At 48.9% G+C, this 24,176-nt stretch overlaps 10 protein-coding genes across 10 annotated transcripts; 5 read left to right on the top strand and 5 right to left on the bottom strand.

The window, feature by feature from the left end:
- Positions 1–83: 83 nt before the first annotated feature.
- On the top strand, positions 84–2,112 carry BKA67DRAFT_591540 (uncharacterized protein; the record flags this gene model as incomplete). The annotated part of the gene is made up of 7 exons (XM_046104731.1): positions 84–90; positions 337–953; positions 1,008–1,121; positions 1,176–1,246; positions 1,303–1,652; positions 1,726–1,867; positions 2,088–2,112. The coding sequence occupies 7 exons, from the start codon at positions 84–86 to the stop codon at positions 2,110–2,112; spliced, it is 1,326 nt and encodes a 441-aa protein (XP_045962953.1).
- Positions 2,113–3,028: 916 nt separating this feature from the next.
- On the bottom strand, positions 3,029–4,984 carry BKA67DRAFT_514527 (cytochrome P450 3A5; the record flags this gene model as incomplete). Its single annotated transcript, XM_046097652.1, has 7 exons — positions 3,029–3,435; positions 3,514–3,705; positions 3,772–3,793; positions 3,852–4,249; positions 4,298–4,417; positions 4,478–4,775; positions 4,844–4,984. 7 exons carry the CDS (start codon positions 4,982–4,984, stop codon positions 3,029–3,031), a joined length of 1,578 nt encoding a protein of 525 aa, XP_045962954.1.
- A 1,881-nt stretch (positions 4,985–6,865) lies between these two features.
- On the top strand, positions 6,866–8,466 carry BKA67DRAFT_558825 (C2H2 type zinc-finger-domain-containing protein). Its single transcript, XM_046102349.1, has one exon. It carries the CDS (start codon positions 7,016–7,018, stop codon positions 8,003–8,005), a length of 990 nt encoding a protein of 329 aa, XP_045962955.1. The 5' UTR covers positions 6,866–7,015; the 3' UTR covers positions 8,006–8,466.
- On the top strand, positions 8,283–8,791 carry BKA67DRAFT_558826 (uncharacterized protein). The gene is made up of 2 exons (XM_046102350.1): positions 8,283–8,344; positions 8,511–8,791. Exon 2 carries the CDS (start codon positions 8,535–8,537, stop codon positions 8,727–8,729), a length of 195 nt encoding a protein of 64 aa, XP_045962956.1. The 5' UTR covers positions 8,283–8,344; positions 8,511–8,534; the 3' UTR covers positions 8,730–8,791.
- A 1,642-nt stretch (positions 8,792–10,433) lies between these two features.
- Positions 10,434–11,560, bottom strand: BKA67DRAFT_513162 (Aristolochene synthase in complex with 12,13 Difluorofarnesyl diphosphate; the record flags this gene model as incomplete). Its single annotated transcript, XM_046097542.1, has 3 exons — positions 10,434–10,869; positions 10,921–11,197; positions 11,242–11,560. The coding sequence occupies 3 exons, from the start codon at positions 11,558–11,560 to the stop codon at positions 10,434–10,436; spliced, it is 1,032 nt and encodes a 343-aa protein (XP_045962957.1).
- Positions 11,561–11,699: 139 nt separating this feature from the next.
- BKA67DRAFT_674869 (putative cytochrome P450) lies at positions 11,700–14,109 on the top strand (the record flags this gene model as incomplete). Its single annotated transcript, XM_046108770.1, has 8 exons — positions 11,700–12,229; positions 12,278–12,370; positions 12,421–12,490; positions 12,590–12,985; positions 13,040–13,220; positions 13,286–13,667; positions 13,718–13,878; positions 13,935–14,109. Exons 1-8 carry the CDS (start codon positions 12,173–12,175, stop codon positions 14,107–14,109), a joined length of 1,515 nt encoding a protein of 504 aa, XP_045962958.1. The 5' UTR covers positions 11,700–12,172.
- Positions 14,110–14,112: 3 nt separating this feature from the next.
- Positions 14,113–16,782, bottom strand: BKA67DRAFT_220491 (uncharacterized protein). The gene is made up of 5 exons (XM_046095558.1): positions 16,056–16,782; positions 15,546–15,818; positions 15,209–15,425; positions 14,513–15,156; positions 14,113–14,460 (listed from the first exon to the last, which is right to left on the bottom strand). Exons 1-5 carry the CDS (start codon positions 16,437–16,439, stop codon positions 14,377–14,379), a joined length of 1,602 nt encoding a protein of 533 aa, XP_045962959.1. The 5' UTR covers positions 16,440–16,782; the 3' UTR covers positions 14,113–14,376.
- Positions 16,783–18,242: 1,460 nt separating this feature from the next.
- On the top strand, positions 18,243–18,650 carry BKA67DRAFT_533845 (uncharacterized protein; the record flags this gene model as incomplete). Its single annotated transcript, XM_046099767.1, has 1 exon — positions 18,243–18,650. One exon carries the CDS (start codon positions 18,243–18,245, stop codon positions 18,648–18,650), a length of 408 nt encoding a protein of 135 aa, XP_045962960.1.
- A 2,139-nt stretch (positions 18,651–20,789) lies between these two features.
- On the bottom strand, positions 20,790–22,674 carry BKA67DRAFT_558852 (60Kd inner membrane protein-domain-containing protein). The gene is made up of 2 exons (XM_046102351.1): positions 22,520–22,674; positions 20,790–22,427 (listed from the first exon to the last, which is right to left on the bottom strand). Exons 1-2 carry the CDS (start codon positions 22,592–22,594, stop codon positions 20,976–20,978), a joined length of 1,527 nt encoding a protein of 508 aa, XP_045962961.1. The 5' UTR covers positions 22,595–22,674; the 3' UTR covers positions 20,790–20,975.
- Positions 22,675–23,418: 744 nt separating this feature from the next.
- BKA67DRAFT_591546 (outer membrane protein TOM13-domain-containing protein) lies at positions 23,419–23,862 on the bottom strand (the record flags this gene model as incomplete). Its single annotated transcript, XM_046104732.1, has 2 exons — positions 23,419–23,529; positions 23,593–23,862. The coding sequence occupies 2 exons, from the start codon at positions 23,860–23,862 to the stop codon at positions 23,419–23,421; spliced, it is 381 nt and encodes a 126-aa protein (XP_045962962.1).
- Positions 23,863–24,176: the final 314 nt, after the last annotated feature.

A 24,176-nucleotide genomic window follows, 5' to 3' on the forward strand; every position in this document is an offset into this window, starting at 1 on the left:
TTTCGTCATCCTTTTTGCGCCCGTCCAATCTGATGAAATACAATGGTAGGGTAAGTGCCGGACTTTATGGAAGACGGGCACAGATGACGTGTACGTATGACTGCAGACATCACCAAGAGTATGCATGAAAATGTAACCTGTTCTAGATAGGAAACCATGTCAGCGACAATACCTCGACCCGACGCTAGACCTTGAAACCAGATTAAATATGACCAACCTTTTCGTATTCTTGCTAACTTAGTGCCTACTCTCACTGTGTGCAAATTCGACGATGTTAAGTAAGCAAACAAAACAACAGCATGGCAGCTGTCATACCAAAGGTGCTACCACCGTAAGCCAAGATTTTCGGCGACACTGGGCTCGGTCACATTGTTTTGATCTCTGGCGATGCAGATTATGACGCCCGTGTCTACTCATACTGGTCCAGCAGCGCAAAACTGAAACCTGCCTGCATCGTGCTTCCTAAGAATGCACAAGAGGTTTCCTCAACAATCAAGTCCTTGGTGCCTGCGAATGAGCGTTTTGCCATCCGTAGTGAAGGCCATACCAATTGGCCAGGATCCAACAACATTCAAAACGGCGTGACGGTCGATCTCAGCTTTCTCAACAGAACCCGTGTATCATCAGATCTCAAGACAGTGGAGATCGGCCCAAGTGCACGCTGGAGAGATGTCTCTGTAGAATTACATGAAAGCAAGCTCGCAGTAGCCGGCGGGCGTGAAGGTAATATTGGCGTTGCCGGATTACTGCTTGGCGGTGGGTACAACTTCCTCACGGGCAGGCAAGGTTTTGCATGCGACAATGTTATCGATTATGATTTTGCACTTGCTGATGGGCGTATTGTAACTGCAAATACACAATCCAATGCAGACCTCTTCCGCTCATTGAAAGGCAGGTCGAACAACTTCGGCGTCGTCACAAAGTTCACGATGACCACAATACCTTGCGACAAAGTATGGGGTGGTATGACCTTGTATCCAAACGAAAGTAGTCCTCAGGCTATATAGGCCCTGGCCGCGTTTGCCGATAATGTCAGGAAGGATTCTGACTGCAACCTAGTATCTATGGTCACTTACTTGCCGGATTTCAAAGATATTATCGTCGCTACCTTATTCAACCAGGTGGATGGCATCGAGTCAGCACCCGCCTATGATGATTGGCGCTCAATACCATAGATCTTGAACACCGTCAAGATGACCACAGTTGCCGATATGGCATTCGAGTACAACGTTCCTGCAGGCTATCAGTAAGCTTTGAAGGTTTGAACCAGGTCGAACGTGTGACGACTAATTGTTTCCATAGTGATATTTGGTTCACTGCTTATTACAAAAACGACCGCCGCATCATTAAAAATGCCTCCGAATTACATGTCATGATTGTCCATCTAGTCAAGGATTTTGCCCCGGATGGCGATTTCATGACACAATGCATATTTCAACCTTTACCTAAACTGTTCAGCGAACAGTCTGCCAAGGCCGGCGGTAACATCATGGGCACAGAACGTCATGCTTATGATGGTATTCTCTGGCTAGCAACAGTGATGGTCAAACCCCCCGAACAAGAGGCATTAGCTTATCCCAAGGTCAAGGCTTGGGTCGAGGACGTGAAGGATTATGCTTCTACTATAGACGGAGGCAACCTGGAATGGACTTGTAGGTGATTCGTCTGAGCATTCCGTGAGCATACGGTCAACTTTATTCTCATCATGCTGACTTATACTACTAGATCCCAACTATGCCGGTCCAAGTCAGAATCCTCTCCGAAGTTACGGTACGGACAACTTGAAGGCGATGCAAGATGTCGCTGCAAAGTACAACCCCAACGGATATTACAAGAATTATGCCCAGGAGGATTCAAGATTTCCAAAGTCGGTGCTTAGACTCGACGGGTCTTGGCACCGCGAAACGCTATTGGCCTTGTGCTCAACGATCGCATCGGGAGGAGCTCGTACTCATACTTCACATAACTCTCTTATACGAGGACTATTTGACGCATTTAGTACGAACATTCAGGCTACCATTGATATTTACACGATTGACTTCAATCATTATTGATGCCAAATCGAGGCTTGTGTAAATGATGCTTAGATCCGGGTATGTGCAGGATGTTTAACTATTATAATGAAGACTTCCTAACGATTTGACTATGCTGGACCTCCCACCCACATTGAATGCACTTCATGTCTGTTGTGACAGTTATCACAGTCTTTCCACCCTGATCTCCTGGTCTGAATACTCCTCATTCGGCCGCATGACCCGAAAGCTCCTTGTTGTTTTGCATGCCTACAAATGTGCTTTAGGTTGGTATAGATCTTAGGCCCGTGATACTGTTCACACTGTCCGCATTGAACCTGCTGGTGCTGATATTGCTCGCACATGGTTGGCGTAGCTTTTGTTAGGTGTGATGATTGTTCCGATTCAAGCTAATTTTATGTGTTGTATGTTGGTATGTTTTCACCTGTCTCGAAATTGGATTACACAAAGATTGAGCAATATTTGTACTTGCAGTGATATATTTCAACAACTGTTTTCGGTGAATTGAATTAGACATCATCACAAATACAGGACAACGGGCGTATGCAACAGGCAATTCATTGCGGTAACAAAGAAACACTGGTCCTTGATGCGTTTGCATTGTTTACTTGGTTTGCCTTTGAGTTACTCATAAGAAACCAACTGGGCAGGATCCACATCACAAATAAGTTCATAATACAAACGAACTCTTTCAAGAACCTAATAACTTATAGCTGATGATATCGCAATTTACTCTGATCACACTACGGCCGCAATAATTTTAGGTTTAGGACTGTTGGTTTAGGCATCTGTATCTGAATCAGCAATGCGACGCACATCTGATCTTGCATAGCTCTATATTTTGAGTTCCAATACTGCTAAATCAATCCAATGATTCTAGTGTCATATTAACATCGTTTAGGTGCTTACGCTCTTGTATTATCTTTGAATGTTGAATGATATATTTGGCCTCATGCTATAAGCGTGAATAAAAGGCCTGTTAACTCAAATCCGGCTCAACTGTATAATCTCTGGAGCTTAATCTTAAGTCCACCTTGTGGTCGTAATGTGACAGAGGGACTGCACGTTGGGACTGGACGATCACCTAGCTCTACTAAAGTCTTCCCTCTGCTCAACCGGTAGTTGCTGAGAAGCTCGATGAGCATGACCTTCACCTCCATGATGGAGTATTGTTTACCAAGACAGATTCGGGGCCCGTTGGCAAAAGTCTGGGTGCCATATGCACTTGCAGCAGCTCCAGAGAGAGTTTCCCACCGGTCTGGGTCAAATTTCAAAGCGTTCTCACCCCATATTTTTGTTGAGAGATTTGTTGCACATGGAGATAGAGTTAAAACAGTACCTTTTGGTATGTCTATACCACATATCGTGACGTCCTCAATGGCTTCACGGTATACCGCCACTGCTAATATAGCGTGTTGCTGTTAGTATACGGTCATGTAATGGGAATGATGTAATAGATAAATACGGAAACCTGACATACCTGGACTATAAACTCTCAGTAGTTCGCGCACGAAGTTGTCCAGGTATGGTAGTGAATCTACACTGGCGTACTCGAGGAACATGTGGTCCTGTCGAAGAGATATGGTCTCGCCTCTTATCTTCTTTTGAATCTCAGGCTCCGTGGCTAGTACGTAAGCCGCCCATGTCAGCAATCCAGATGTAGTTTCATGGCCTTTAGTTCAGGTCAGCCCCAATATACAGAGGATTTGAGAATGGGGGGGAGGGCAGGGTGATCTACCGGCAGAGATAAAATTCAATAGCTGCTCATGATTATTAGTAAATTCTGGTTAGTCTGTTATTGCGAGTAGGATTACTTACATGCCCCAAAATATCATCGTCACTCAGATCCAGCCCACTTTCGACCCGCTCTTCAATCATGTATGTCAGCAGGTCACGAGACATGAGACCTTTGTCGCGGGCTCCTTTTTCAGTTTCTATTTCTTGGCTACGCACTCGAATGCAGTGTGCTAACATTCTTTTGACTTCTTTGCTTGCTTCGAGGTAACCTCGACTCGCTTCCAAGGGGAGCCACCGACGAATTGGGACGTGGGCATCTACGAAGCTGATCAACGCACTCAAGGAAGGTTGGTTAAACATGCGGTCATAGCATTGAAGGAAGTCCATCTCTAACTCTGCAGACCTGAGGTTTTTGAGCTCCACTCCGAGGGTGCTCGCACCAATGACGTCCATGGTTGCCTTTGAGAATATGGACAACACTATGAACAAGTTAGAGATTATTGAATGAAGTAATCCAGACCAAGTACCTTCGACTTCGTTCTGTTCACCTTCCATTCTGAGGACCTCTTCAAGACATATGGTGAGGTCTTGAGCTTTGGCAACAAAGACTGGGAATAACTTGCGTAGGTTCGAGGCCGAGAATGCATCTGAATAATGGAACTTTGGTTAGTAAACACCAAAGAATCATCTTGTTCATCGGTGCTTACGTGCAATGAGCTTTCTTTGTCGCTTGTGCTCATGGCCCTCTGCAAATAGTAGCCCTCTCCCTGAAATATCTTCCACCAGGCGCGCGAATAGTCCAGGTTTCTTGAAATAGTAACAATACGTTTGTAAGACTTGTTTATGAGCCTCAACACCATTGATAAGTAATTGCTCCATGCCTAGGAGTCCCTTGTAGCGAATGAAAGGTGCATCTGGCCATTGCGATGCCCAATTCTGGTACATTTCAGTGGGTTCGGAAGCTCGATATTGGTTTACGAGTTGACCAAGGAGAAAGGTGTCATTCTTAGTGTTCTATCAGCACTGCTACAAACAGGAAGAGTTCATCACGCCGTATTTCATGGATGGCATACTTTTGGTCCAGGGAGCTGCCTAAACGAAGACAGAAAGCGCGGATAGATGGCCAGTCGATAGGTGACCACAACAACGAACATGGCGAGGAAGAGCACCAGTTTCAGCAACCATGACCAAGTTTCGTCGACAGATTCAGACATAGTAGGCGGTCGACTATTGTGTGTGTATAATACGGTGCAGATTGAAGTGATGCTTCGGCTGCGCAGAATATATTGATGACTCCGGGTGTGGTCATGGCGGTCATCTTTATAGTCAAGTTGGCGCCGAGGTACTAGACCTGATAGAATGGTTCGGCCATCGACAGGAGGTTCCAGATGATCCTGTAGGTGCTGACATGTATCCATGGCCTATCATATGATTCCAAGAATTTACCAACTACTATTTGGCACGATCGCGATGGAGACCGCTGACACGAAGAGCAGTCTGGGAGAGAATTACAACAGAGGGCAAAGACTGAGACACGACTTTGCTAGGTCAGTTCTTCATTGGCCCAATTTTGAGGCCTTAGTTCAAAGGAATCTGCCACCATGTTGGATATGTATCCATGTTTAATCTAGCCCAAACATATCAGATCCTTAGAATACGTCGAGGGTGGGAGCCCAATGGCCTCTGTTCTAAGCCAATTAAATATCTCATCTACCCTGAACACCAAAGTCTCTTGACACCTCGGAATTGAGCAGATCTGGTCCGGGTCCAAGGATTCCAAAACTGGACCGGTGTCTCGCCATCAGGGCCAAAGGCGCTCATCACCTTCCGCATTGTGTCTTCTGCTCACGTAATCAGGATGGTTTTCATCACAGGCTCAGTAGGTGCGAACCCTGTCATCGACCTAGCTGTTGTGGATTTCTGCGGGACGGCGGGCTGATCTGGACCCAGGCTGGCCAGCCGGGTGTAGGAGAGGCAGTCATGTCAAAAATGTCCCCGTGTAATAATGGCCGATAGGGAGGGATCTTGTACGTTTAGAACAGTCGCAAACTGCATGGGGGTGAAGACAACGCCTAATGGTACCATGCAGTCGAAAATCCGACTTGTAGCCGGGCCGTTGGGTGGGCTTCGAAACCTTGTCAAAGTCCTATGCGGCACAGTTTTACATCACGTTGGCGATTGTGCTGACAGCTTGATCATGTACCAGATCGATCAGGCGTCAGCCAACCAGGTTACGAGCCTAGATGTTCGTGACCCGAAACCTGGAAAGAAATCTACTCAGGTATGGTGCTGTTCGAATGAACGTGATAAAGGTAAAGATAGCATATGAAAAGACGGCCCGCTCGGAATATTCCCACGTGTGCTGATAGGCCCAGGCGATTTATTCCTTCAGGCTTGGCATGCACTATCGATGTGATTGAATACAGGGGTTGATGCGAATAATGCTGGGGGTTAGATATTGCAATTGGGGGTTGCTACAAGCGAGTCCCGGTCGCGTTTTGGAGAAGCGGCGCCATTTACTACGTCCTGGTGTCAACCCTCTCAGTCACCGCTGAGTACGTATTCGATACAGTATCCCAGAAATGCTGGCGTGAACTAGCTTATTACAGCTCTCTCCCGACTGCCCCTCGGATTGTGGCAGAGATCGAAATCACCAAACTTGGAGAAGCCCTGCTGCATGTCGACAGCCCTGAGAACATCCCGCCCATTGGAAATCCTAGGTTACTAAGGTTTGGTGAACTAGTTAATTTGCGTCGGTCGCGTCAATATCCCTGATATAATGGGCATGGTGCATGTGCTGGATTTGGGGTAGGTGGAAATCCGTAGCTCTCGTTTCGTTTCTCAGCGGCACTGCCCATTTGGGATGCCTGTTGGCCAGCTAGACGAGACTGCAGGTTGCTGCGTTGAAGTCGTTTCATTGCTAAATATGCATGTATTCATTATGAATCATACCTCATCAGTAGTGATGCAGTGGGGCGCCATTCCAGTAGTGACTCTTTCGTCCCTAACAGGCTTAGCCCAGTTGCTCTGACTCGCGGGCCCGAACCTGAATTGCCCAATGACAAGGCGGTAATTCGACAGCCATGCTCCCTTATAAAATATGTAGAAATCCAGTTCAAGCCACTTCATACCATCGTATCATATTCTATCCAGTTCGTGATAAAAATATCAACGCCTGAGCACAATCCAAAGACTTAAGCTTGACACAGTTCAGAGTCACGACCACTTCCAATTCAATCATCGATATGCTAGCGACGACGACAGCAGCGACTTCAACCACAACAGCACCATTATCGACGTTATCAACGAGCCTAACATTGGGTCCGGAAACAAGATCTTCACCCATGTTATCCATTGAGTCAATCGACTCTCCTGGCGCGGCCATGCAACCGTTCACACCTGGGGAGTGCCTATTCTGCCCCAATCACTCACCAAGCTTCCCTGAAAGTGTGGCACACATGCAAAAGTCACACGGCCTGTTTGTACCGCACCGGCAACATCTAGTAGTCGAGCTCGAGATTCTCTTCAAATACCTGCATCTCATTATTTTTGGATACCAAGAATGTATACAATGTGGAACAGAGAGAGCTACTGTACAAGCTGTCCAGCAGCATATGACCGCCAAGGGTCACTGTAAACTTGATATATCAGAACAAGACTCGGAGTTTGCTGAGTTTTACGACTTCTCCGAGCCGGAAGACGATGCAGAGAGTTATATTGAGGGCGATGGTGACGAGAGCAATCAGGAGGCGACGACGACAACCTCAAGCCGAAAGCCAGTGCTAGCTGACCAAGACTCCATTCGTTTACCATCCGGTAAAATTATATCGAGGCAGTCATCCTCACAAACAGGGCCGTCTTTCACTCAGTTGCGCCGTCGGACTCGGACCATGCCTTCACAACTAAAATCCTCCTTGGAAGAACCTGACGATGAGGAGGGATCTAGCAAAGAGGAGCTCGACTCGGATACACATGATAAAAGATTATTATCGAGGAGGGAGAAACGAGAGATGGCAACGGCGGCATATCAACTGGCAAATATGAGCGCGAAGGACCGGAACAGCTTGATGCACTTATCTGCGTCTCAGCAGCGATCAATACTAGTGACGCAACACAGGCACGCGGAAAAAGTGCAAAAAGAAGAGAGACGAAGGCAGAGCAAAGTTGATCGAAAGGGGAACAAGAATTTGTATGCTTATTGGGCAACTGAAACGCCCGTCTACCAATGTGGCTAGATACACTGAATGGCTGATGTCGATTTACTCAACGAGTGACCGTGGGTTCTCACGGTGCCAATAGAATTACACGACTGGACACAATTGCCATGGTGAGCGTCTTCGGTAGGAAGAGCAGCCGCGGTAATTTCGTATCATTTGGCGTGGGCCGGGAATCTCAATCCTGTGTGGCTATCCGTAAATCCTGCCTCCATGTAGGGTTTCGGGTCTGAATAAATTATCATCTGCCGATGGATTGCTTGACTTGATACAGATCGCAATTATAACCTAAACCTCTTGTATCAAGTCATCATGGTGAGTACCAGCATGATCTCGGGTAATCTTTTAGGGCACTGGAAACTCGATTTGACTGTTAGTTATGAGAGAATAGATATGCAACTTCTATTGGGAACTGTTTCTTAAGTCTTTAGGCCGGACGCCTAAGATTGGATGAAGATAATTTAGTGAATTACACAATTAACATGGCGTTTCTATGCACGTTGTGTTGCCTCAAACTCAGACATACCTCGCGCTTCGCTAACCGCGTCATATGATCTTTCATTTTAGAGCGTCAGCCATTGCGTTTTTGTCTGTCGTAGCCTGCGAAGATGATGACACAGTTCGAAACAATCTGGAGGAGCATGGTGATTCAAAACTGTCCTTTTACCCCAGCTCGCGCCACGGTCGATATTTTGTACAATGGAGTGGAGATGGCTATCGACTATTCTTCATAAGGCCAATCTGAATGGGTAGCATAGTGCAGTTGGACGAAGTCCCGCAATCGCAACGTCGCAACGTCGCATGCGTAAATTGGAAAAAAAAAAAAAAAAAAAAAAAAAAAAAAAAAAAAAAAAAAAAAAGCCTTTCGGAAAACGTGACTATATTGCATTAGAGAAGTTTATTTGCACGTATAGCAAGCTGACTACCTAGTGAAAGTAGATGTAGGCCATGCCTTTTCGCAGTCTAGCGAAACCTCCCCTGAACCATGACCGAATGCCGCGCTAGACTAGGTTAGCACAGATGGCCCCGAGCGTTTGGCTCTCTGCAACCCCCGATACGAATATTCCAGCCATCACATCCAGAATGATCATGATTTGTGTGCACTCACACGGCTCTGCTCCCTATTGGACAGAGAAAAAGCAGCCCATGCCATAAAAGCAAAGTGTGGCTAGCCACGGATCCCTCCGGGAGCCCGGCCATTCCTTAAGCGGCTTTCTGCGCAGCGCCGCGCGACGCGCAATGCCACGATCATCGTCCCACCTCATCGCAGGTTTATGACGATGCGCTTTTCCTCAAACCTTTGCGAAGTTGCTTATTGCGGGACCATCGGAGCATCCGGGTACCTGGTAAAGTTTTCCGAAAAGCAACGTCTTCAAGCCCTACATCTTGCCGGCCTACATAAACACCCTCGATGATGAGCATGCATGTCTCATCCGGATGCTCGATCCGTGAATACTCTGTCCACCGAGCTGAAAAGCAGCGGAGAAAGGCTCGCTTGTTTCGCCATTCGGCGACCTTCTCCGTACAATGTTGGTTACATTTACATTCCTGCGTGATATAGGCTCACCAGACCAACAAAAGTTCAGCTCCTGGTCCGATTCGTCACAGCTATTACTATATGTTGGGGCGGTAGAGCTATACCATTGGCCAAGAGGACAACACCCGTACACAATGCACCCCGGCCCGAAACGATAAAGGATCCCAGAAAGGGTGTGCCCGTGCCGTGTAGCGCGCTCGCCAGGATGACCAATAATATACGGGGGCCCTCCTGTCACAGGTAAGATCGGTGGTCTTGTGGTCAATCCTATGCAAGCCACTTTGCTCACCGGCCATGTGCCGTAAGGCTGATTACGGTTCTTGGCAGAGTTTGACGAGAAGTGTTGCTTATAGCTATGATTTTCGAGATCAGGTAGTACCTCCAGCTACTTGTTCAATTAGCAAGGGGGCCATGGGTCCTCAATGCAATGCAATTTTAAATAAATAGATAAACAGAAAAGAAAATCAATATCTCTGCAGCATGCGCCTGCAGCATGACACCGATAGATGGCATGACATGTTCTTTTTCCTGCTGCGGTACAGGCTATGTTCCATGTTATTGGGCGGTAAGACCACTGGAAGATCGGCCCCCATGCAATAGGCACATGGTCGGTCCAAGATGTCGGGATCTGACTAACCTTAGCTTAGACTGTTCCAGGGCACAACATTGGGCCGGCAAAAAGCAGATTGGGTTAAAGTGGTCCCTCGATTTGAATCTTGCATCCAACAAAGTAGATATGGCACACGTCCAATCGCATCACGCCAGGGATATAACACGAATTGCAACGCAAAAAAAGCATTGTATTGCATCTAACGATCGATATCACACCTATGGTTCTTTCTGTAAATACACGTGGAGATTAGTAACCCCCCTGTCCCATTCATAGTATCTCGCAGCTAAGCCTGCAGTGACTCAGCGGCTGGCGCCTAGAGTATCCAACATTTCTTTTCTATATCGGGCAGTAGTCTTACTCCAAGCCTCATTCCCGCTCATCTGGTATTCCAAGCCCTTCACGTAAGATCGAATCGAGGCACTGTCACACCTTCTGAACAGGGATGAAGTGAGTTCGACATGTGCCGATTCCCATTCCCGGCACATCACGTACAAGGTCCTTTTAGCAGCCGAGTACGATATCGATGCCTCATCAGCAACAATGCAGACGCTGGAGCATAGCACTGCGCCTTCCTCGTGCCCTGTTTTGGCTGCAGCTAGTTCCTTCTCTAAACTCCAGATATCGTTGATGACTGAGAGATGTTTCGAGCAATTCATGTCGATATTGCGCACAAGCTCTATCTCTTCTTTTGACAAGTCGATGCACATGCAGAAACGCATCAGGCCGCTCAATAAGCTGTTACATCTCGTAAGCTCAGACCCTCCGTGAGGTGACTTATGGACTTACGCTCTGCCAACATCGCGTTCCCGGTAGCGGAAGTATTCTCCCAAACCCATCTCCTTGCCCCTTGTCTTGTCTGTTTGGGATCTCATGAACTCAAACATTGGCTCGAGCATAGCGTTGGCCATCTTCTCATCCGTTTGCCTCATCGATTGCCAGAAGTCGTACATCATGTACTCGACTGGGATGGATCTGTCCGGAGTCTTGATCCCTCTTGCTAGTGGCATGAGCTTCTCGTTGTATGCGGCACCCTCGTCAAATGACATATCCTCAAGCACGTCTGCTAGCGATTAGCATGGAACATTCTGTACCGTTCGACTGCCCTACCATCAATCAGAAAAAGCAACGTCAAGATACGACAAGCATGTCCGATCCTGTCATGCTTGGACAGAGGGAAATAGAGGCAAGTGACTCTCGAGAATCCTGCCGCCACGAACTTCTTTCGACTCCGCTCGCTGGGAAACGGCCAATGCTCGAGAAAGTACTCATCCACTTCGCGTGATACTTGTTCAACTTTTGGGTGACAGTTGGCAACGAAGAGGCTCCGGGGTATGTGTGTCGTTCGTGCGTTTGATCGTCTGAAGCCATCGAGGACATGGCCAGTCCAAGTGGCTGTCCTTCCAAGGAACGGGGCGAAGCAGTCCATATTTGTACAAGATTTTCTGTATCTGTGAAGCTGTTGTCGGCCTGTTTTGATGCTTGAAGTTGAAGCTGAAGTTAAAGTTGAAGCAGATGAATGTCTCTTTTTATACGACGGCCTGTGTCGTTGACCAATGCTTTATAGCTGTTGACCGCAGACCTTGCGGGCCCGTTCCGGTTCTCCCTGGAACCGAACCGTTTGCTTCTTGTGACGAGATAATTACTAGTCTAGTGGCTAAAGATACATCGAGGTACAAGAGCGTCAGCCAAGCAGCAGCTCAGCCCCATGCTTCTTTTTCTATTTCTGCCGACCAATCGATCTCATGAGGTTGCAACTGTATCAGCTAGTGGGTTAGTCAAATAAAGATATCACTGCCTGTATTGATCAGCCATGGGAACACCACAGCCTCTGACCATGGTCCTGGACATGGGGCTTCATGCGGCGCGGTTGAGTGACAGGGTGGGAAGACCTTGTAGATAAGGTCATGTCACAAGAAGATGGGCATTCCCATTGAAGTTTGCATGACGCTTCCTTCACATCCATTGCTTTATCTATATGCAGTCCTCTGTTGTCCCGTCCCAGCAGCATTAGTGCAGTCCACCTTTTCATCATTCCACGATGCTTTTAATGAACCTAACACTACTACATCATCTTTTTCTGTTTATACCCAGTGCTGTAGGTACATATGATCGCACCCCTGGCTCAGGACTGACGTAACCATAGTTAGCCGTCTATGGCATTATCAAGGTTGTCTACAACCTCTACTTTCACCCATTGGCGCAGTTTCCGGGACCAATATTGGCTGCAATTAGCAATGTGAGCACCACATTTTGACTAATGCATGGGCTAGATGTTGAAAGTATTAGATTCCATACTCCCGCTGGTTCTTATCCGGCAGACAGCCGTACAAGCTTCATGAACTACATACAAAATATGGTGCGTCAGTACCCATGCCTTCGGGGTCTTCCGTCGGATGACAAGGGCCCCAGGGTGTAGGCACAACACCTTGAAACCCATAACTAACGTGTATGATAGGGCCTATAGTCCGCACAGCTCCGAATGAGCTGTCCTTCAACACGGCAGAATCGTGGCGCGACATCTATGGTTTCCGGTCGGACCACAAGATCTTTGTTAAGGGCAAATTCTACAGTGGCGGGAGCTATGCAGGCATCGGTACTAGATCGGTGGTCAGTGAGACGAACCCGCACACTCATCGACAGATGAGATCCTACCTGGCCGGGGCCTTCTCCGAAAGGTCGGTGCTGGAACATGAGTACTTGGTATCTGAGAGTGTCGACAAGTTTGTCCGCCTCGTCGGAACCAAAGGTCGATCCCCAGCCGGGTTCGACATTTCAGCTTTGCTCGAGATGCTGACGTTTGACATCACTGGGGATCTCGCATTCGGCAAAAGCTTCGGCTGCCTTGATAATGGTGAGTGACAACCCCCGCGGTACATATCGTCCACTTTCGTTAATGGCCAGATAGATATGTACCATCCGTGGATATCAGTCACCATCGGGGCATTAACACAGGGTGCTATTGTCGATGTACTGGATCGCTTTCCATGGATAGCTCGCATCGCTCTCGTATTGTTCCGTAAGCAGATCCACGATCTGACCGAGGATACTAGGAAGAACGAAGCTATGTCTCTCGATGCAGTTCGAAGGTATACCCTCTAATTACAACCACCCCAAGATGTATACCAGACATAGCTTTGCTGACCAGCTGTAGGCGTATACTAAGCAAAAGTACACGCAAAGATTTCTTATCCCGCATTTTGACCGAGAGGGATCCGACTCTTGTGTCTGACCAGCAAATTGCAGCCCATGCATCTGACCTTGTGATAGCCGGTAGTGACACTAGTGCAAGTGCCCTGGCGGCATGCATCTACTACCTACTCAAGGAACCAGTCCCAATGTACAACCTGGTGACAGAGGTACGATGTGGCTTTAACCAATACAGCGACATCACTGGGAGTTCAACCTCGTCAATGCAGTACCTGAACGCTGTGCTTCAGGAAGCATTAAGGTTGTTCCCGCCATTGCCTCTGGGACTTCCTCGTATCGTGCCCGCCGGCGGTGCTGTCGTCGATGAGCATGTTCTACCAGAAGGTGTAAGTAACAATATGCTGAGTGCGGCTGATGATGTGCTCACATTTACCAGATCACTGTGTCTACCAACCCACTTGCTGCGTGCCTCTCCTCGGACAACTTTGAAAATCCTCTCCAATTCAATCCAGAAAGATGGCTGGGAACCAACAGGGTGGATAATTGCACGGCAAGCCAGCCGTTCGGCCTTGGATCCCGCGCATGTATCGGTCGCAAGTAAGTTCTGTATCCACGGGTGCGTGTCGTCTAGATCACTGACATGGTGCTTTTAGTCTGGCATGGATGGAGATGCGGACAACGCTGGCGAAGCTTGTATGGATGTATGACTTTGAGTTTGTTGATCAAGCGGTAGATTGGCACAGAGACACTCAAATGCATACACTTTGGAGAAAGCCTGAGCTAAGGATCCGTGCTAGTAGGCGTAGTGCTCACGGCGACGAGAGTTGACGTATATGTCTTGACGATAATTGGGCTGTCACTGGTTGGCTATTTAATAGATTTCTTGTTCTCAAATAGGCTCGTTACTCCAACGTAAAGCTCCTTCGTCTATTATATTATTAAGGCATAGCAGCGTATAGCATTTTGATAGACGATGTGCGAGGAACACATATCTTTCCAAATGTACAATTGAACCAGAGTTAGCCACTCAGGTCGTCCCTCGTCAATCATTATCCTGCAATGGTGGTGCTACACTTGTTCACTGCGATCTCAACACTAGAATACCGTACCGTCCGAGTCTATCAAAATTGGAGGCTCTTTGGTATTTGGCCTACTGACCTCAGCAATTTCTCGACCACCCTGCGTCCCTGTTAGTACATGTGCGTGCGACATACCAAAAAGGAATACTTACCTTCCAGCTACCAGCTTCTAAAAGCTGTGGTAGTGACAATTCGGACCCATTCAGCTCCTTGTGAAGCGCCTTGTTGACATCGACTAAAAGCTTGTCAAGGAACCCAACAGTTACACCACGCCATTCCACGATGACATCATCGCTGGGCTCAAACATTGGCGCGACTTCGACACCCTTGGTGTTCTTGCGTCGGCAGTAGTCTGCGTAGTTTTGTAGTCCTCGCTCCGCGTCATCCTTCTTCAAACTCAAAACACCCAAGTCTACGAACAGACCTCCGTTACGGTACTCGGGCAGACCAGTCAGCATCTCAGCACCAGCAAAGTGTATCTTGAGAAGGGACTGCATCGGTTGCATGAGCGAGTATGTAAGCCACTGGGTCAGCTTGTGAAAGGGTAGTATGGACTCCCAGGCGGCCGTCGGCGGTTGTGAATTTGGGAAAGGAGAAAAGCTTGGCGAGGACGGCGTCGGCGCAGTCTGGGGCATTGACGAACATGACCAAGCATCTCCTAGAGAGACGCCATCGATGGCTGTGCGAGAGGCGGGCCAGATGGGAGCGAGGCCGTTCATCAGCACGTTCCATAGCACTGGAAGAATGACAATGGGCATTGACGATGCTTGTGTTGTCGGATGTGATAGCAAGTAATCTGTTGCTAGTCAGCAAAGCAGCATCCCATGGACTTCCGAGGCGCAACTTACCGATCATGTTTCCCGGTCGCCCATTGTCGCCCCAGAACTCCCTTTTCTGATCTAATGCGCCGCCAAGCTTGATGAGGAGTTCGGCTCGTCCTTCCAAACCGGCAAGCTCGTTTCCTGGACCGGACTGCATGCCCTTCGCTAATTGTTGGACGGTAAGCTTTCGAAGGCCGTTCTTGTCAACCTGGAACCTGTTGCTCGGATTGCTCGAGAAGAGACCCTTTAACAAGTTAGTTAGATGATCCCGTCGCTGTTCATTCGAAACGCGACTCCACTGCGACCGCCGCAGTGCTAGAACAGTGATCTGTAATAGGTTGGACGGCGCAGGATTTGCACATACCGACTTGAACATCTCCAGACTAGCAATCGCTAGTCCTTCTGATCTTTTGTATATCCTGCCATTCTCGGCGCTCTTGAAACTCCATGATGTGCCTGCACCAGCGTCCAGTAGTACACTGACCAGAAAGAGGTCTATCAAACGTCGGCATTTTTCGCTTGTATCAATATCGCTGAATGTTGACAGGAGATTCGCTATCCTGTCGCGTCCGCCTACACTGAAGTGCTGGTATCGTCCGTGAGAAGGGATCGAAGTGAATGGGGCGTCGTAGTCTCTCTGGGAACGCACAAGAGTCAGCACATTGTATTCCCATAGAAGCATGCCCCCCCTTCCCCCCTCCCAGCGCCCGAAGCTTGCGCAACATGATCTCAACCCTTGCATTGCGTTTCCACGAATCTGCAGGGGTATTCCGTAATACTTAGTTTGTTGAGAATGGCCTGGCACGGCGGCTAGGAGATACGACAAGAAGACAAGGCCAGAAAAAGAAAAGAAAGCTGGGCACGAGAAACTCACCTTGATGATTCCACATACGAACGAAACCACACCAGGAAACAATGACATGTCCACATCGAAATGGTGCAGAGAGTTGTGGAGTGCCTTGTCCGTCACAATCTTGGACCTTTCCCTGACGGCTCCCAGACTTCGCAGGTATGCGGCAGGGTCGAGGTTGGGGTCTGGAGGTTTGGGCATGTCAACCTTTGGGGAAAACGGTGTTAATGGCGTCGTCGGGATGCTATTGCCGGTACCCCCGGAGGTTCGATTGAGCCCACGACCATTGGCGCTGATAGGCGACTTGATGTCGTGGTCGGAGCTGAAGCTGGTGGTAGAATGTGAGTCGCCTTGAAGTGTTTTGCCTACAGCCTTTGGAGCCTTGGGCTTTTTCGAAAAGATACCCATTGCGTCTTGTGTCTTGTGTCCCGTGTCTCGTGTTTTGTATCTTGTGCGAATATGACCTGTTGCTTTTGTTTGATGATCCCTGCTACAACAATATAATAATACTCTTCTTATTATTGGTGTCGTCGATGATTTCCCTTCGTCGGTGCGCTTTGATTCGCTGCTGTACTCGGCTCAAACCGTTCGGGTGCAATTAAAGATCAGAATACAACAGAACGGATCAGGAGTAGGATGTGATTGGATTGGATCGGAGCGGACTGGACTGGATAGAAGGCGGAAATGTTTGTGCAAGTATCCCGTATCGTACGGGACTGGGTCGCTCCAAGTGATAAGCTCAAAAGAACCTTAAGATTGAGGGGTTGTGGGGTAACTGGATTGGTAGCTGGTTTCTGCGTAGCTACACTAAAAGAGTCCAGGTCACAATAGTTTGTCTTGAAATTTTCTGGGATCAGAACCAGACTCTTTCGGATTCCTGCCAAGTTGCCGGCCGTTGAGCTCGACTGTTGCCTTCCAGTGGTGGGTAGAATGACTCGAAAGTTCTCGAGACGTGATTGCGACTCGCGCTCGAATGAACAGAAACAGTGGTAGGCCCAACGTCTGTCCAAAATATGTGGTATGAATAAGCCCTTTCGCTGCGGCGCGTAGATCACCCAACCTTGAGCTCGCTCGCTCGCCTACTCACTCACTCGCCTACTGGCGGTCGCTCGTGGTGATCCGTAAGTATTGAAGGTTATGCGTCAAGAGATTAAGGTATACGCCCAGATAGTCGCCGCCAAACCTGTCAGTCGAATCTGTGCAGTGGCGAACCCGGAATATCATGTATACCTCAAATGCAAAGAAGGACGGGTATGTAACGTACGACGAAAAAGCAAAGAGCAAGCAAAGATCAACAAAGTTAGGTAGCTTCGCCAATATTTGAATAATGGACCAAGTTGGCGCTAGGAATCCGGGCAGCTGGTAAAAGAGTCCATGTGCTTTTCCCTTTTTTTTCTTCCTTTCCTTTATTAATTTCATCGCAAAGTACCCTGTCCTAGAAGACAATCACCCCTTTCGAACAAGCTCTGGTGTCTGGATGTGTCCGCCCCGTGGCCCCCCGACTCAGGCATCCTGGACGGTGGATACTCGTGTCCGTGCCACTAGAGCAGCCCACCAACAAGATGTCGAGAGGACCTGAGGGGATCTCCAGGAACCATGTCGCCGGGATGTCGTGCCTACATTTGAAGAGTCCAGGGTCGGGACCGGCTGGGTTTGGAGCCAGGTCAACGGTCAAATCTTGTGTAGACGTGGTCCAACGACCATGATGAGGCTTTTTACGTGCCGCCTTGTGCTGCCACGGCAGATCCTTCTTGTCAACCTGTTAATTTCTGATCCATCTCCTCCTCCTACATAGTGCTCCTTCTACTCCTGCTCCAGACGTGTTTGTGCGGACTCGGATAAATGGAGAAGTTGGTCGGCTGCGTAATCAAATCAATCACAAAAAAAAAAAACCCTTAAGTGACGTATCGGTCACCCCTACCAGTTTCTATCCGAGCAGGAGAAAAAAAAGGGAAAAAAAAGAAAAAGTTACCAGCCGGAAGTCTATCCGAAGCGCAAACTGCTTCACGCCGTAGACCCCACTGAATCGTATGATCCAGGGATTAAAAACTTCACTGCGACGCTGCTCAGGAACGAAAACTTTCTCTCAGACACGCGCAATTACCACCAGTTGCTTTCGGAATGGATACCTGGTAAAACTACATAAATCCCCAGATCTGCCCGAGTCTGGCACTGGAATCTCTGCTCTGCACAAGCCATCGATCAAACAAGATGCCTGCCGCACTTTCTTCCAAATTGTCCAACAGAGACCAGGACAAGAGGCATAACCCTGTCGAAATGAGGAGCCAAACTCTGAAGCCACGACAAGCACTCGAGTCACCCCGCGTAGATCTGTGGCCCAAGCTTCATCTGACAGCCCACGGGCCAATTGCAGTTTCGGGTGAGCTCTTGCAGTTGGGAAGAGATGGGACATGCCGCATATGTCTGATAGTACTACTTGTACATATTTGCGTACTGCTTGATTCTGCGCGGCCAGAATCTTGGCAAATTTCACCTTTCCAGGGAGCCCATGTAATCGTAGTTAGCACTACGCCAAGGAGAATGGGAGTTTTGCACTTGGCACTCCGCACGTGGTGGTCAAGACCACAGGCGGCAGGAAAGATGAGCGCAAATCCGTAAACCCGCAAGCTTTTATATGAGTGCCTTTTTCAGTCAAACAAGTCTGAGAAACTCTTTTCAAACGACAATCACAGAATACCTGCGAACATGGACTGTCAGTCGCCCATTTTTGATTGATGGGAGTCTGATCCACCACGCTTTTAGGCCCAAAACTTTATGGCTATTGAGTTGGCTATTTCCCGGCCGCCTCCAAGACTATGGTAACTTTCGGCATGGCTGAACAAGCATCAAGCTTCTAAAAACTCCAGATCGGCTTATCATGACTTGCAATTGTTGAGCATGACTAGCCATCACGTCTTATTCCCACTTGTACATGTCGTTTCGGCTGGTTAGCTGGGCTGGCACTGGGATGTAGGGGAACCAAGAGCAAGCTAGCCCAAGATGGTCATTATTAGAGCTACTAGTACCTTAGAATGCACAAGGTAGAGCTGCTGGGCCCCGTTAAGATGTTGCAGTATCCTGCAGCCAGGGAAAGGGGTCCAGTTGTACAGGTCTGTGGGGAAATTTCGACTGGCTGGCCAACTTGTCAATCAGGGGTCTGTTGTCGACCAGCTTCGGTAGATGTCATGCAATAATTTACTGATCCTATTGCAGATCGTCGGATATCAACCCACATGCCGCCGCTATCAGAGATGGATTCTGGGAACACAGGCGCCAAGAGCAAGCCGGGGCCAGCTCCGTAGCATGTCTCCATTTTGAAAAAGTACGCCCAGTAGTAAAAGTGCCACATGGTTCCAACGAAACATCAGAGTTGCCTTCTCGGCTGGGTGGCCGGAGGCGTACTTGGTGTCGCCTTTGTAGGGACCACAGTGCTTTGTTAGTTGCTTCCATACCCGGCTACGAAGGTGACCAAGGCTAGAGTAAATATCGAATGCTTGCAGGCCCTACGCTAACCATGAGGGTCCAGTCCAAGGTATCAAGAGCGACCGGAGGGTCCCATCTGGCGTGAATGGTGTACCTCTAGGGGCCGCGCTCCGTCTGTCTAGATGGGAGCGCATCAACGTACGACATGACTTGTGCTCATAACTCCATCTCGGCGCCATAGCATGGTTATTTCTCGCCATATATACTGGTCGCAGCGATATTCGTGCTATTAGAATAACAATGTCTTGTTGAAAAATTATACAGATGCGATAGTATGAGATCCAGGAAGTGGCTACCGTAGTACAAAGTAATGAGGCTCAATTACTAAAATACACGTATACATATAAGAGAAACCTCCTGGTTTGAATTCTTAGAATCGGTGTTCTACTTATGTTGTTCATCTTCCTAGAAGCGAACACGTACCGACTAATTCTCCCGTCGGTAATCTTTTCTAAGATTAAGATGTACACAGTCATCCGAACTTTGGTTATTCAATACGTGTTAGTTAAGTCTAGGTTGCAAGTCTAGATCCGTAGCAGGTGTCGGAATTCATCTAAATCATCTTTTAAAATCTTTCTACCAATGTTGCAACACTCGTGATTTTAAATTGTTCCAGCGACAAGAAGAGGACCGCCAGCTCAAGGCCTTGTTAAGCTCTCCAATCCAGCCTTGTGGTAAAGAATGTGCGAGTTGTAATCCTACGAGCACGGCTGTGCGTAGGGCAGAGCACCCCAACCAAATACGATCGGGTAATCCCGAAAACAATATCACACACGCGGGTAAGTAGTCTTCTTTTCGTTCCAAGGAAAGCTTAAAGAAGTGGAAGAGAGACGCAACTTGTGCATCTTGGGAAGAAATCCTGGATACGACGAGTCTTGGGACTCTGGAGGCGATGTCACTATCATAGCCAGACATGGTTTTCTTTTGCCATGAAATATAGGCTCAGAGTAGTCTGCCCTGAGATTTCGAATTGTACAAGCCACTGCGCTGATTAAATGAGTGTACTTGTTACCAGACAGGGCACGGTTATGCAGGCTCGCCGTTGTCTGTTGTTTGTCGATGAAGATGTTTCGTGCTGGTAGGCATGTGCCTCAAACCATGCGAGGTGACGATGGATATGCACATTCATACCCCAACAAAGGCGCAGAGAAAGTGTGACATGCTATATGTCGGCTAGACGCTTCTGAGTCGTTTGTTCCATATTGTCTGTGTAGTAGCGCAGAAAGGCGATCAACTGGGACGGATACGTTCACAAACACTCGACATCCAGCTATACAAGCCATAAATCTATCCGTTGGCAGAGTGCCTAGTGTGCATCATCTAAGTGCATATATATGTACAAGAGCTTCGTCAGCAAATGGGACCATCCCGAGCTCGAGCTAGCCGTTCCCTTGTGTTCTATATCCTATAGTACAGGTCTGATCGTACATGGCTACATTAAATTGAAAGTGGGGATCCAGTCTAATTTCGTCGAGATGCCCTCTTCCGCTGGGCTTCTAACATACGGCTCATAGCCTTTTGCTTCTCTTCCTCAGCGCGCTTCTTCTCATACTCCTGAGCCTTCTTCGCGGCGGCCTTGGCCGAACCTCCGGTATAGTCCTCGATGCCCTTGGTCACGTTGGCCATGTTGCTCTTAGCGCCGTCCAATATACCCCTGATACCACTGCGTGACGGGGCTTGGTATTGCAGGTTTGCAGCGACGGTCAAAGCTGGCGTTCCGGGCAAAGGAGGAAGGTCAACTATGCGGCGGATAGCAGGCATGTTGAGAAGACGACCCTGAACGACGGTGGTGACTGCAAACATGAGGAAAAACCATTGCACAGCAGCGGGGAACCACATGGTACAGACGAACATGAAGGGTGTCAAGCCATAAAGCATAAACTTGTTCATGGACTCGTTCTGCGGTGTGGGGTTCAGGTTGGCCTTCTGGGTTTGTCTGATGGTGATAGCACTAAGGGCAGCTGATACCAATGGCAGGATATAGGTAGGATCGTAGACTGTCAGGTCCGTTATCCAAGCAAAACCGCCCGTCTCCAGACTCGGGACAGGGAGTGCAGACATTCCTCTGATCAAGCGGAACATGCCGTAACTGAGAGGGACAATTCCGAGTGGAGGCAGTAGAGTCTTCAACATGGAGACACCGGCTCTCTTCTGCATGCCCTGGACCTTTGCCTGAACCTTCATTTTGACCATGGTGTCGGCATCCTTATCCCACATGACCTGCTTGGCCTCGGCAGATGCCTTCATGAACTCGGGGTCTTTGTGCAACAATGCCATTTTGGCAGCGTTCCTCTGGCCGATGATAGTGGGCCAGAGCCACACCAAGCGAATGCCAAGCGCAACGGCCGAGATGGAGGCCCACCAGGGAAGGCCAGTCATGATGTAGACGTGCTCCAGCATCCATTCGCAGAAGGCAGTAGGACCCCAGCCAAAGTCCAAGCCCAGGTGCTTCAGATAACCAATCTGCTCGGGGATATCAAGAATCGAAGGCTCGAGGTCGAAGTCGCTGAATGTCTCGGGAACGAAAGAAGACGAGACCGAGTCGGCAATGGCTGACGGTATATCAGATGCGCTCGAGACGGCCGAGTCTACCGGCTGAGACCCGGCAGGAGAAACGGGGGATGATCCGATAGCGGGCGCTTCAGTTGACGAAGCAGCTGGAGAGGGCGTTGTGGCCGACGTCGAGGCGGCCTTGCTGCCAACGGGCTGCTGTTGTGGTTGCGAACCGAAGCCCCACAGGGACAAAGACCGCGAGGGTCCCGAGGCCACTCCAACACGGATCGGGTTGCGACTGAGGTGTGCTAATCGTGGCAATGTGGTACTTTGACCCCTTAGAGCTGCTGAATTGGGGCTCCATTGTTGTGAGGAGCGCCCAAGACGCTGTATCTGTGAGTATTGCCGACTTGAGGTTGGCTGCGAGTCTGGTCAGTGGACAGTTCCTAGCGCACGCAATGCAGTAGATAGAAGAATGTGATGAGCAATGCGGCAGAAGGTCTTGATCATACCTGTCTTGTCACGGTCAAAGACAGGCGCAACCCTGAAGTTGGGCGCAGACCCGATACACCTCTACTTGGCAGCATGTTGACCTGTGGGTTGGGGGTTTCCGGGCTGTGTCTTGTCCAGCAATCGGATCCGAACAGACAGGCGAAAGTTACTCAGGAGCTTCCCAAATTTTCTGTCCTGGCGTCGCGGAAAGGAAGCGCACCAGGCCATTCATTGCTATATGCCGTGTCATGCAATTAAGCGGGGACACATTCTTGAGAGGGCAGTGGTCCAGCGACCGGCAGCCGAGAGCCCAGCGGATGGGTACATTCTTCAGCAGCCGAGACCGCTAGAATTGACTCCCCGAGACACTAGAAAGCAACATCAAATTGTGTTTTCACAGCAGCCCGCATATGTACCTTTTTACCCAAGATCCGTGGTTGAGGAACGTCAGCGTATATCTCGTGTCCCGCTTGCACTTCCTTGTAGTAGAGAGCATGATCTGAATTGGTGATACTCATTTCTTAGCTCCTCATTTTACTTCGTTCCGGACATGGTGCAGTCTATGAACGATGCGTGCGTGACTTGTCAAGCATATGGTCCATGTAGCTGCATACTGCTCTTGTAATGTCTTGTGGTATGTTCTGTATATCTGGCAGTGTTGCCCAGCTCAAACTTGTACTACCGATTTGCTTCAGATCTTTGCGCTCCTGTATAAACATTTTCTAGTCCCAGCGTAATCTGTCTTACCAAGACATTCCCAACCTCAGATAGCTGCATTATCTCCCCGCAGATCTGACTAGTGTTTGAGGACATGCAAACTGGTCGATCCAAAAACCCTCGGCCTCGCTGCTTCGTCAATCGATTAAGGGCCCAGCTTACTTCCCCCTGCCCCCCGCTCGCCTGAGTTTATTCTGATCCATCATTCCATGCTGGTGAGATCTTGCAGATCCGGTGTAGGTTGCGACCTCTTCTCTCGTATCTCGATACCGGGTCCGATGGGGTGTGCCGTCCGCCTCGAAAGGGGAAAGACCTTGTCATGTCTGTTAGTTTCGCCGTCGAGTCACGATCATTCGTATGCTAGACTAGCACATACCTTTGTGCCGCTCCAGCCCAGTCTGAAGGCAGCCTCGTGTGCGAAAAGCTCTCCGAAACCCAACATCATGCCGTTGACGAATGGTAGGAACAGATTGATGGCGGCTCCTCGGATCAACCCCCACATAGTCGGGGGCTTGTATAGGATCAAAGGGGTCGAAGATGAAGAGGACTCGGGAGATGGCGAGACCTCCTCGCCGGCCGAGTATTGCTCGCTGTCGGAATGCATCGTGATGCCGGACTCGGCAAGTTGTGAAGCTTCGTCGGCCATGGTTGGGGTATAGATTCGAATACAACCAAGTGCGCGTAGGAAGAGGGTATTGTGCTGGCCTTGTCTGACGAGCTTGATGCAGTCGGATTGCTAGATCCGGCTGTGAATGTTGGAATCGCTGTTGGGACGAAGTGATGCGATGGGGATGCGAAGCCAAGCCAAGCCAAGCGAAGCCGTACCTCGGAGGATTGCTAATCGCCGTTTGTAACTTGCTATAATACTGTATTGTACTTTACTGTACTGTACTGTATGAATCCTAGCTGGCACTTATGCATGCACCAATTGCTGAAAGCTCGGCAATCGTCAACTGTCAT

The sequence above is a fragment of the Truncatella angustata genome (genome assembly GCF_020726525.1).
Source record: "Truncatella angustata strain MPI-SDFR-AT-0073 chromosome Unknown BKA67scaffold_2, whole genome shotgun sequence".
NCBI lineage: Eukaryota > Fungi > Ascomycota > Sordariomycetes > Amphisphaeriales > Sporocadaceae > Truncatella > Truncatella angustata.